Source organism: Sorex araneus, chromosome X, assembly GCF_027595985.1.
Source record: "Sorex araneus isolate mSorAra2 chromosome X, mSorAra2.pri, whole genome shotgun sequence".
Lineage (NCBI taxonomy): Eukaryota > Metazoa > Chordata > Mammalia > Eulipotyphla > Soricidae > Sorex > Sorex araneus.
This window is the reverse complement of record NC_073313.1, coordinates 316,841,270-316,853,231: the sequence shown is the minus strand read 5'-3', so window position 1 is coordinate 316,853,231 and position 11,962 is coordinate 316,841,270. Positions and strand designations below refer to the sequence as shown.

Below are 11,962 nucleotides of genomic sequence, written 5' to 3'. Positions count from 1 at the left end.
ATCATCACACACACACACACACACACACACACACACAGAGCCCAGGTAAAGACACACTTGAAAATCATCGCACACACCACACACACACACACACACACGCACACACAGACACAGACACAGACACACACAGCCCAGGTAAAGACACACTTGACAATAATCTCACATACCGCGCTCCTCCCTCCCCTCTCCTTGCTCGCGCGCCCGCGCGCTCGACGCTCGCCCCGCCCACTCCCCGGGGCGCGCCCCGGAAGCGGAAGTTGCTCCGCTTTTTCCTTTCCGGCGCAACTCGGCTGCGTCGTTCCGACGGGCCTGCCGCGCGGAGCCTGAACCTAGGCGGTTCGCAGTGTTATTTAACGACGGCGAGAGTGGCTCTTGGGGCCCCGAGCAGCCGCTGCCATGGCGGATGTGACCGCCCGTAGCCTGCAGTACGAGTACAAGGCGGTGAGTGCGGGCCCCGCGGGAGAGGGGCTCGAGGCGGGGATGCCCACGGAAAGGCGATCGGGGCGAGCTCGGTGGGGTGCACGCACCGCAGCGGGCCCGGGGCCGAGAGCTCTGCCCACTGCGCGTCCTGGGCCGCACCACCGCTTGCACAGCCCACCCCCGCAAATGCCCAGTTCTCCCCGTGTGCACTGCGGGAAGTGTTCGGAGCTGTTGCACTCGCGGTAGGCGGGTCATCGTGCCACCCCTTGTGGCTCTCGCGCAACGTTTTGGATGTGGTTTCCTCAGGAAGATCCCCTTACTCCGGCCAGGTCTGACTTTGTTGTCACTCCACCCACTCGGGCCCGCTCTTCCCAGAACTGCCCTAATACCGTGATTCTTTCCAGAACTCCAATCTTGTCCTTCAAGCCGACCGCTCTCTCATCGACCGGACCCGCCGGGATGAGCCTACCGGAGAGGTGTTATCCCTGGTTGGAAAGCTGGAGGGGACTCGGATGGGAGATAAAGCTCAACGCACCAAGCCACAGATGCAGGAGGAAAGAAGAGCCAAGTGGGTACCACGGGGAAATGATAGATTTTCGATTCTAAGTTCACCTTACTGTGAGCGTTGAGCTGGAGCTTGGATGACGATTCCTGGCATAGGATGAGCCCAGGAGCATTAAAAATACCTAGTAATGGTAAAAATAATGATATTTAAAGAGTCCTTAGTCATAACACTTGTGTCTAGCAGGTTTTTACATTAAGTATTTTTAGAAAACACTCATTGCCTCCTCCTCTGCCCCTCCTTTCTCTTTATTATAATGATGAGTGGTTTCACATTTCTCTAGCTGTGGTGCTCTTTGGGGTACAGGTTGGTGTCAGACACTCCCTTGGGTGCTCGCCAAGATTTGCACTCTTTCAATTATGGTGCTCTTATATGCACTCACAGGGGCAAGCTCCCCTGCCTTTTTTTTGGCCACACCTGGTGATGCTTAGGGATTACTCCTGGCTGTGGCTGAGAATCACTCCTGGCGGTGCTTGGGGACCGTATGGAATGCTGGGGATTGAAGCCCAGTTGGATGTGCAACACAAACATTCCACACTGTACCTCTCGCTCCTGTCCCAAGGGGCAAGCACTCTTAGCTGAGTCACTTAAGTTATGTTTGTGCTTGTGGAGAATTAGACTTTTTTTTTCCCAATTATGTTCTATACAGTGGTGCTCAGGTGAGCATGCATTCCAGCACACTCCCTGTCCCAAGACCTTTTCTGTGTCATACCCAGCTGTGCTCAGAGGCTATTCCTGGCTCTATGCTTAGGATTGACTCGTGGCAATGCTCCGAAGACCACATTTGGTGCTGGGTGACTCAAACCAGGGTCATGACCATCACGGCTGCCTATAAGTCCCTTAACTCCTGTACTACCTCTTCAGCCCCCAGACCTTTTTCTCTTAGGGGGGGAGGGGGGGTTTTTTTGGTTTATACCTGGTGGTGCTCAGAGGAACCATATGGGATGCCAGGGTTCTACCCTGGGTTGTCTGCATGCAAGGCAAATGCCCTGTCTGCTGTACTGTCGTTCTGTCCCTCATGACTCTTTCACCCTTAGGTAGATCTTAAGTTACCTCATGATATTCTCAAGTCCTTTGCATTTCCTCTGTTTAAGCAATATTCTCTTCTTCCTTCATTAATTTCTCACCTCTTCTTTGCTGCTGCATTACTTCGTTGTTATAACCAAGCAGTCAAGCATCCAGAGTTTGAAAGACAGTGTTTATTTTTTAATTTGAGGGGGTTTTATATGTATGTGTATATATCATTGAACTTTATCATTATTTTCTTTGTATTTGGGCCACATGGCTCAAGGGACCATGCGCTGCTGGGGATTGAATTCCGGCCTCCCACATGCCAGGCATGTGCTCTAGCCCTTTGAGTTCTCCCAGCTCTCGCCATGATCAGTTTGGACCCTGATCATCTCTGTCTTCCGCTTTCTATAATGAAGTCAAAAAATACAGACCAGTTTTTCATACAGTGAGTTCACACATCATGGGTGCTTCAGTTTGCAGAGTATGACTCCTTTTACAATTTTGTTGTTATTTTCTAGGAATCACAGGCATGAGATTTCTTTGGAGTTCACTTGTCTCTGGCGTAAGAGAGAAAATCTGTCCGTGGGGTGAAAAACCAGTCAAAATCCAGTTTTATATTAGTATCGTAGAAAGTAAAAAAGGCTGGCTTTTAAAAATGTATATGGAGACTCTCTCATTGTCAGATTCATGTGTCTGAGTTGAGAGGATAACACTGACTGTTGTCATAGAGACCAAGTGGTTTAAGCCAAATAGGGAACCTTCTTTTGAGGGGCTGGGAGCCACACCCCTCGGGACTCAGCACTTATTCCTGGCTCTGTATTCAGGGATCTCACCGTGTGCTCAGGGAATCACATGGAGTGCTGGGAATCAAACCCAGGTTGGCTATATGCAAGGCAGGTCCCCTCCCTGCTGTACTTTTTCTCTCAGGCCCAAATGGGCAACATTTTGCTGAAGTATAGATTGAATGTTTTGGTTTTGTTTTGAGATCACATGCAGTGGTACTTGGTAGACTGTATGGTGCTGGGATTAAACTTGGTTCTTCTGCGTGCAAAGCTTGGTTGCATTTCAGCCCATTGTGTCATTTCTTCACACAGATTGATGTCTTTACATCTTACTGACAGACATGAAATTGAGAAGGAGATGAGGGTGGGTTTGATTCATTCTTGCCTATGTGAGGGGAAAATGTGCCTATTCAACATCACATCTTGTATTCATTAGGCGAAGAAAGCGTGATGAGGACCGGCATGACATCAACAAGATGAAGGGATACACCCTGCTGTCAGAGGGCATCGACGAGATGGTGGGCATCATCTATAAGCCCAAGACTAAGGAAACGCGGGAGACCTATGAGGTTCTGCTGAGTTTCATCCAGGCTGCCCTTGGGGACCAGGTGAGGTGGCCAGAGAGTAGACAGGTTTTGGAGGTCATAACTGGGAAGTGCCGGAAAAACCTTGTCTGGATATATTTGATTCATTTTATTCTGTTCACTTCTGGCAGTGTTCAGCCTTATGTTGGGGGCCGTCTGGGCTGCATCAAGGGGGTGCAGGCAGGTGGTTCAAGGATTGAGGCACGGCCTTGCTCTACTACTACTTAAGCTACGTTGCCAGCCTGTGTGATCTTCTGCAGGCCTTGCATCTGAGTGCTCATTTTATAGGGGAGAGTATTCGGCAGTCATACTGGTCCATATCCAGAATCTGCCCTTGGTTTTTACATGTGTGTGATTAGAGTGAAGACCTCTGTGAGGCTCTGAGTAGGTATTAAAAGAGTTGAGGGGCAAAGAATTGCCATGAAAAATGTGCAGGCTATGGGGGAAGGCTGCCTGCCTCTGGCATCATGACACTGGGGAGGCTCTCATGGAACTCAAGTCCTCCTGCTTTTTCCTAAAGCCACTGCCTGATCTTTTCTACACAGAGAAGTCTTCCATCAGTTGTGTGACTTGTTGACAATTTTTATTACTATAATGAAAGTGATCAGAACCTGGTATGATGTAGATTTTTTTTTTCTTTTTGGGTCACACCCAGCGATGCTCAGGGGTTACTCCTGGCTTTGCACTCAGGAACTGCTCCTGGCAGTGCCTGGGGGACCATATGGGATGCCGGGGATCGAACCTGGGTCGGCCTCGTGCAAGGCAAACGCCCTACCCGCTGTGCTATCGCTCCGGCCCATGATGTAGATTTTAAAGAGATTTGGCTCTTCACTTCTTGTTGTCCTAGAAGGCTGATGCACTATGTGTCACTATTTTGAATATGTCTTTACTTTTTGCCTCCAGCCACGTGATATCCTTTGTGGGGCAGCTGATGAGGTTCTAGCAGTCCTGAAGAATGAGAAACTTCGCGACAAGGAAAGGCGAAAGGAGATTGATCTGCTGCTGGGTCAGACAGATGATACCAGATACCATGTGTTAGTGAACTTGGGCAAAAAAATCACAGACTATGGTGGAGACAAGGAGATCCAGAATATGGGTAACTGAAATCTCTGTCCTGTGCATATTAGCTGATCCCTAATTATGATAAAGCATCACTCATTAAACATTGGGTTGTGTCAGTGAATTCCTGTACCTGTTTTGGGGTATATTGAGAAATCATGATTCATGGATCCTAGGAATCCTATATTCTGTTTCTTACTCTGAGACCCTTTTACTGTTTAAAACATAAGAGGACTAGGACTGGAGTGATGGTACCTTGCCTTGCACGGGGCTGACCTGGGTTAGATACCCGGTGCCCCATATATTCCCCCATGCCCACCAGGAGTAAGCCCTGAGCACAGCCAGGTGTGGCCCAAAAGCAAACCCAAAAACCCATGAGAAAAAATAGGGACGTCGTGGGGGGTGAGGAGGCGACCAAGTGGTTGAAGTGCTCTCCAACCTTGTCTGGTTGGAAAGTTGGAGAACCCTGGCAGTGTCAGTGCAGGAAGCTCTTCTGCATTAAAGGCTTAAGTGTCTCTGAGTCCTTAGACCTTGGCGCTCTTGTGTCAGCAGCCAAGGGGGAAATTGGCTCCCCTAGTGTTTTAGTGTTTTTCTCTAACAGCACTGTTTCTGACTCTTGTTTCAGATGACAATATTGATGAGACCTATGGTGTCAATGTACAATTTGAATCTGATGAAGAGGTGAGTGATAAACAGATCCTCTTTAATTTTTTTTGGGGGGGTATTGTTGAGGCAGTTATTTTCTAATATAAGGAGGTTATCTAGTTTAAGTAAGATAAATTTCATTGTGTTCTATGAATGTGAAAAACTTGGGCATAAGTTCTACTTTGCTAAAGATTTTTCAGTTATTTTAGATTTCAGTTATTTTAAGCAGGGGCAGGTTGGAGCCATACCTGGTGGTACTTAGGGACTACTCCTGACTTTGTGCTCAGGTGTCATTCCTGGTGGTGCTCTGGACTATATGTGGTGCCAGAGATTAAACTGGGATCTACCACGTGCAAGGCAAACACCACAACCCCCGCGCTTTCTCCAGCCCTATAAAATAGCAAATGTTAATAAATATGAATGTAATAATCAAGTCAATCAGCAAAATGTAGACCAAAGTTTATAATGCTCAGTGTATATCTTTATGCTGCTATATTTTATTGCATTTTAATAGTGCACAAATAGGGTGGTTTGGATTTTTTTTTTCTTTTTTTCTTTTTGGGTCACACCTGGCGATGCACAGGGGTTACTCCTGGCTTTGCACTCAGGAATTATTCCTGGCGGTACTCAGGGGACTATATGGGATGCTGGGGCTCGAACCCAGGTCAGCTGCATGCAAGGCAAATGCCCTACCTGCTGTGCTGTTACTCCAGCCCCAAGAGTGGTTTGGATTTTGTGGTCTAAAAGTAACACTTGCAGGGGTTAGTGGATAGGGTGCTTACCTTGCATGCAGATTGCATTTGCATGAGTGCAGAGCCAGGAGTAACCCTGGAGCATTTTTGGGTGTGGCCATAAGACAGCCAAAAAGTAATGCATGTAATATGTTTTGAGAGAGCAAAGGACCAAATTCACAATATTTTCGTATTATGATTTTTATATTAGGCTATTTAATTTTTTTACTGTGCCTAACTTACAAATTGTTACAGGCATGTATTTACCAGAAAAAAAACATGGTAGGGGCTAGGGAATTAGCTTGGGGCCCAGAGCTCTTGTGCTTAGCATGCATGAGGCTGTAAGTTAGACCCTTGACCCCTCTGGCTCCCAGCACTCACTGGTAGCCCCGAAGCATCACTACTGCCATTTTGAGAAGCATAGAGGGTGGCCCCTGTTGAAAAAGAGAAAAACTGTCAGGATTGGTGACTATAGGGGTTTGAGCACCAAAACAAACAAAGTCAACTCTAGATTTCTGGTTCACTGTGCTGTCCAGAGCATGCTTTTTCTTCTTTTTTCTTTTTTTCAAATTTCATAAAGTTGTTCCCAACAATGGATTACATTCAGTATTTCAACACCAATCCCATCACCATTATTTCAAATTTTACCACCACCACTCAAGCCTGCCCAACAGGCAGATGCTAGATAGTGTATTTCGTATTGCTTGCTATGAATAGCGTGAGGTATTGCACAGTCCCGAGCTCCCAGCATTCTAAAATTTTAAATAATTAGGGTCCGGAGGCATCTCTGCTGTGAGCTGCTTGGTTCGGAGATTCATTTGTTAGTCTCTGGATCATGGCTGTTAGTGTGCTTAAATGATGCCTGGTGGCAGTTTGTGGGTGTGACAGTGACAGCCAGGACCCCCTAGGGGTGGGGAGATGGGAAGGACCACCCGCCCCTGAGCCCTTGAGGCCTGGAGTTGTTTGCAGTCACTGGTCCCGCTTATCTGGGTTTTTCATTGGGTTCTGGAAATTTGTGGCCACCAGGATTCATAGGGGGCAGGTGGAGGAAGAACACCTGCTCCTTTTTTTAAAAAAAATTTATTTTTTTTTTAATTAGTGAGTCACGGTGAGGGTACAGTTACAGATTCACACATTTTTGTGCTTGTTTTTCCCTCATGCAATGTTTGAGAGCCCATCCCTCCACCAGTGTCCATTCTCCACCACCAGTGAACCCAGTATCCCTCCCACTCCCCCAATCCTATCCCCCCCACCCCACCCCGCCTCTATGGCGGGGCATTCTAATTTGATATCTCTCTTTCCTTTTGGGTGTTGTGGTTTGCAATAGGGGTATTGAGTGGTCATCCTGTTCAGTCTCTAGTCTACTTTCAGCACGCATCTCCCTTCCCGCATGGGATCTCCAATCACATTTTACTTGGTGTTCCCTTCTCTATCTGGGATGACTTTCCCCCATCGAGAACACCTGCTCCTATCTGAGGCACTCCTGTGAAATCAGTCTGGCGCAGGGTTCAGAGGCATCTCTGCAGCGAACTCCAAGTGGGCTTTTTTACAGCTCTTCTGTCCTGTAGCCCTCGCCTCTTCCCGTCACTTATTGGGTGTCATAAGGAGGAGAAGCATCTAAGTCTGTGCTACCTGGACTTAGAGAAGCGAGAGCATTCTGTTAAGTGCACTTGCACACAGGCTCATTCTGGCTGCTGGGATCACCCCAAAGTCATAATTCTACCCATGGGATAATATGTTTGGTTTTCTGTTTTGGGGCAGGGGTGTGGGAAGCTGTCCCACAGGGTTCTTGGGACTGCTCCTGGGCCAGAGCTGAGGGTACATTGTGGCGCCAAGGATCGAAAGCGGAGTGCCAGCATACAAAGATCTTTGGGCTTTCTCCTCAGTCCCATTGGAGCTAATTTTGTTGCTTTTATGTTGTGGGGTCTTACCTGGAGATTGCCAGAGGCTACTCCTGGCTTTATTCGGGAGTGGTTCTCAGGACCTTTTCCCAGCACTGGGACTGCTCCGTGCAATGTATAAACTCAGTCCCTAGCTCCCAGTGGACCTAATTTTTAAGTGACTCCTGGGAGTGGTTGTGTGGTGATGCCAGGACCAGCTCCAGAATGTGAGGTGGAGTTGGGGCCCTTTCCATAGGAAGGTGATGAAGACGTGTTCGGAGAGGTCCGAGAAGAGGCTTCTGATGACGACATGGAAGGAGACGAGGCTGTTGTGCGCTGCACCCTCTCAGCTAATGTGAGTACCGATGGCGCTTCGCCTTCTGGGTATAGCGCTTAACTTCTCACCCCAGCATCCTGCTGGAGATTATTGGATCCCCTTGTGGGAGGGTGAGCTGGAGAAAGCCCGCAGTGTTGTGATTTTCGTAAATCTCAGCCATCTTGTTCCCTGGTGCATGTGTTGATGAGATCCTAGCTTGGAGCTCCTGAGCTCAGTGTGACAATGCATACCTCTCTGAGGAGGTCGGGGATTGGGGGGGGGGGGCGGGATAAGGAGGAAGCAGTTGCCCTGGAGACATGGGTAACCATTGCTTTATTACTTTTGCAGCTCGTGGCCTCAGGTGAACTGATGAGTTCCAAGAAGAAAGATTTGCACCCTCGGGACATTGATGCGTTTTGGCTACAGCGGCAGCTCAGTCGCTTCTATGACGATGCCATCGTGTCCCAGAAGAAAGCAGATGAAGTGCTGGAGATTCTGAAGGTGAGCCGAGATCATGTTTTTGTGTCAAGTGTGACTTAGTGAATGCATTGACAGCAAATACCAACAGTGACCATGTCATTAATCACGATATCACTTTCTGCAGACAGCCAGTGATGACCGGGAATGTGAAAACCAGCTGGTTCTGCTGCTTGGATTCAATACTTTTGATTTCATTAAAGTACTGCGGCAGCACAGGAGGATGAGTGAGTAGAGGGTATTTCTGCGCAGGCAGGGAGGGTGTGTTGCTTTCAGAGCCTCAGCGCTTGGTTTTGTTTTGTTTTTTTTTCCTGTCCCAGTTTGGTTTGGTCTCACCTCCTCCTCACCTTTCCTTTCTTTTTGTTGTTGTAAGTTTTATACTGTACCTTGCTGGCCAGTGCTCAGAGCGAAGCTGAAAAGGAAAGGATCATGGGAAAGATGGAAGCTGATCCAGAACTTTCCAAATTCCTCTATCAGCTGCATGAAACTGAGAAAGAGGATCTTATCCGGGTAAGGGCCATCTGGTTTCTCTGCCCAATTCTCAAGGAAAAATGTTTTCTCTGCTTCAGAAAGGGGTGACTGCATAATAGACCTAAACTCCTATTAGAAGAGGGAGGTGCGGAAACAAATTAACAATAGTAAAGTTTCTTGAGTTGTCTGGTAGGTACAGAGGTGCTTGGGAGATCATTGGGGCCCTTTATGTTGTGTTCCTTTATATAGTGAGTTGTGGACTGGAGCAAAGTACAGCAAGTAGGGCTTTTGTGTTTTATGGCATCCCATATAGTCCCCCAAGTCCTGCCATGTGTGATCCCAGAGTGCAGAGCCAGGGATAAGCCTGAGCATAGCCGGGTGTGACCTCCGAAACTAAAAAAAGTAAAACACACACACACACACACACACACACACACACACAGAGTCATGGTGTTCACTAGGGGTTACTCCTGGCTCTGCACTCAGGAATTACTCCTGGCGGTGCCTGGGGGACCATATGGGTTGCCGGGGATTGAACCCAGGTCGGCTGTGTGCAAGGCAAACGCCCTACCCGCTGTGCTATCACTCCGGCTCCCAGATTCATCTTTCAGTTTGAGGACCTGTTAGCCCTTGGCAGCTGAGCTCGGTTGAAGAGAGCCTGAGAGGGAGGATGACTTGGGATGGAGTAAACCGTTGTTGTCCTTCTCTTCGCCTTCCAGGAAGAGCGAACCCGGAGAGAGCGAGTGCGACAGTCCCGAATGGACACAGATCTGGAGACCATGGACCTGGACCAGGGCGGAGAGGTGGTTATTGGGGCCAGAGCTGAGGCTTCTGTGGGTGGGAGTTTATTTGTTCAGCTTGTTCATTTCCTGCGTCCTTTTGTTCTTGCTGCTGCCAGGCACTGGCTCCGAGGCAGGTTCTGGACCTGGAGGACCTGGTTTTTACCCAAGGCAGCCACTTCATGGCAAATAAACGGTGTCAGCTTCCGGATGGGTCTTTCCGGCGCCAGCGCAAGGGCTACGAAGAAGTGCATGTGCCTGCTCTGAAGCCCAAACCCTTCGGCTCAGAGGAAGTGAGTAAATTCCCTTTCTCAGAAAATCTATTCCAGGAATGGAGGTGGCTTTGCAGTTTTCCCATTTTGATTTTGAGTTCAGGGCGCCATATTGATCCCTCTTGCCTGACCTTCATGAAATATACCTAGACATGTTGCATGAAGTACGTTCTTATCATGCCTGGAGAAGCTGACAGTTTATTCAGAGTTGCTGCCAGTGTGAAGTAAATGGCATTTTTCCATCCTCCTAGCAACTGCTGCCAGTGGAGAAGCTGCCGAAGTATGCTCAGGCTGGATTTGAGGGCTTCAAAACACTGAACCGGATTCAGAGTAAACTCTACCGCGCTGCTCTGGAGACAGATGAAAACCTGCTGCTGTGTGCGCCTACTGTAAGCACGACCCTGACTCTCTCAGAACTTGGCATTCAGTTCTGGTGGCATGAACTGTTGTTCATTTCCACTTGTGTCTTTTAATCTTTGTCTTTTGGTCTAAGCAGTGTTAAATGGTGGGATGAAACGTCCAGGACAGGCTCTGTTCTCTATCTTAGCGGAACCAGGCTAACCTGCCTTCTTACTCTGGCTTTCCAGGGTGCTGGTAAGACCAACGTTGCCCTGATGTGTATGTTGCGAGAGATCGGGAAGCACATTAACATGGACGGCACTATCAACGTGGATGACTTTAAGATCATCTACATTGCTCCCATGCGATCTCTGGTTCAGGAGATGGTGGGCAGTTTCGGAAAGGTAAGGGGGGTGGAACTTCCCTTCTGAAGATGCGGGGTGCAGCCATACTAGCCGGCCTCATTTCTCCCTGCTGCTCAGTACCAGGGAGCCATACAGGGTCTTATGTTCCTGTACCCACCCCCCATCCACACTTTAAAGGTGAACTGAATAGGGTCAGCATGTTCTGAAGTAAGACTATCTTGTTTGGACTAGGTGTTTCATGTCCTTTCACCCTCTTACTGCGATTTTCTGCGATCACTGTGTGATTGATTGATGTAGTTTAGAAACATAGATGTGGTTGATTCTGGCCCTAATGAGGGCCTGAGGGCTACAAATTCCTGTTCTCTTTTCCTGGGTGCAGAACTCTCCATCCTTTGTCAGTGTATGGATTTTGCTAAAACTTACATTGTTTTAGCAATATATGTTCATAGGACCGATCATTACCTGCTGTGTACTGGATGGGTCGATACCTGTTTCCAGAAACTTGTACTCAGCGTTCTCCGTGTAGGTCCAAGGCCCCTTTAGGAAGCCTTGCTGACTCTCTCCCCACCCTTTCGCCCTAGCGCCTGGCCACCTATGGCATCACTGTGGCAGAACTGACGGGTGACCACCAGCTGTGCAAGGAGGAGATCAGCGCCACTCAGATCATCGTCTGTACCCCTGAGAAGTGGGACATCATCACCCGCAAGGGCGGGGAGCGCACCTACACCCAGCTGGTGCGGCTCATCATCCTGGTGAGCAGAGCGAGTGTGGGTAGAGGGGCTGCCCTCTTCGCAGACATCCGCTGGGCACCTTTTCTGTGTCGCTGGTCTCTGTGCTGACAGCTGTCGTCAGATTGCTGCTCTCGCTGGACAGATCTCTCAGAATAGGCATGCGGGCTGCCCCTTACATCTGAAATATAAAAATGTATGACTTCCAGAAACATTCAGGACTTATATAATACTTCATTCTTTTTTTTTGGGGGGGGGTCACACCCGGCGATGCATGGGGTTACTCCTGGCTTTGCACTCAGTAATCACCCCTAGCGTTGCTCAGGGGACCATATGGGATGCTGGGAATCGAACCTGGGTCGGCCGCATGCAAGGCAAACGCCCTACCCGCTGTGCTATCACTCCATCCCCAATACTTCATTCATTCTTGGGGGGGAATTGAATAAGGGGTCTCAGAAGCACGTAGGGGAGAGTGATTTTGGGAGAATGCCAAGAAGCGACCTCACAGTGATTTTTTTCCGTGTTTGAGAGCAGGTGTTGG

General features: G+C 48.7%; 1 protein-coding gene across 1 annotated transcript in view; it reads left to right on the top strand.

Moving 5' to 3' along the window:
• Window positions 1–286: 286 nt before the first annotated feature.
• Window positions 287–11,962, top strand: part of SNRNP200 (small nuclear ribonucleoprotein U5 subunit 200) — a 29,415-nt gene continuing 17,739 nt past the window's right edge. The window contains exons 1-14 of the mRNA XM_004609232.2: window positions 287–441; window positions 825–988; window positions 3,212–3,383; window positions 4,263–4,455; window positions 5,044–5,099; window positions 7,931–8,029; window positions 8,339–8,491; window positions 8,595–8,694; window positions 8,841–8,977; window positions 9,658–9,741; window positions 9,837–10,010; window positions 10,241–10,378; window positions 10,577–10,732; window positions 11,275–11,445. Of these exons, the coding sequence (XP_004609289.1) occupies window positions 397–441; window positions 825–988; window positions 3,212–3,383; window positions 4,263–4,455; window positions 5,044–5,099; window positions 7,931–8,029; window positions 8,339–8,491; window positions 8,595–8,694; window positions 8,841–8,977; window positions 9,658–9,741; window positions 9,837–10,010; window positions 10,241–10,378; window positions 10,577–10,732; window positions 11,275–11,445 (1,842 nt within the window). The 5' untranslated portion in view covers window positions 287–396. The remainder of the gene's footprint in view (window positions 442–824; window positions 989–3,211; window positions 3,384–4,262; window positions 4,456–5,043; window positions 5,100–7,930; window positions 8,030–8,338; window positions 8,492–8,594; window positions 8,695–8,840; window positions 8,978–9,657; window positions 9,742–9,836; window positions 10,011–10,240; window positions 10,379–10,576; window positions 10,733–11,274; window positions 11,446–11,962) is intronic.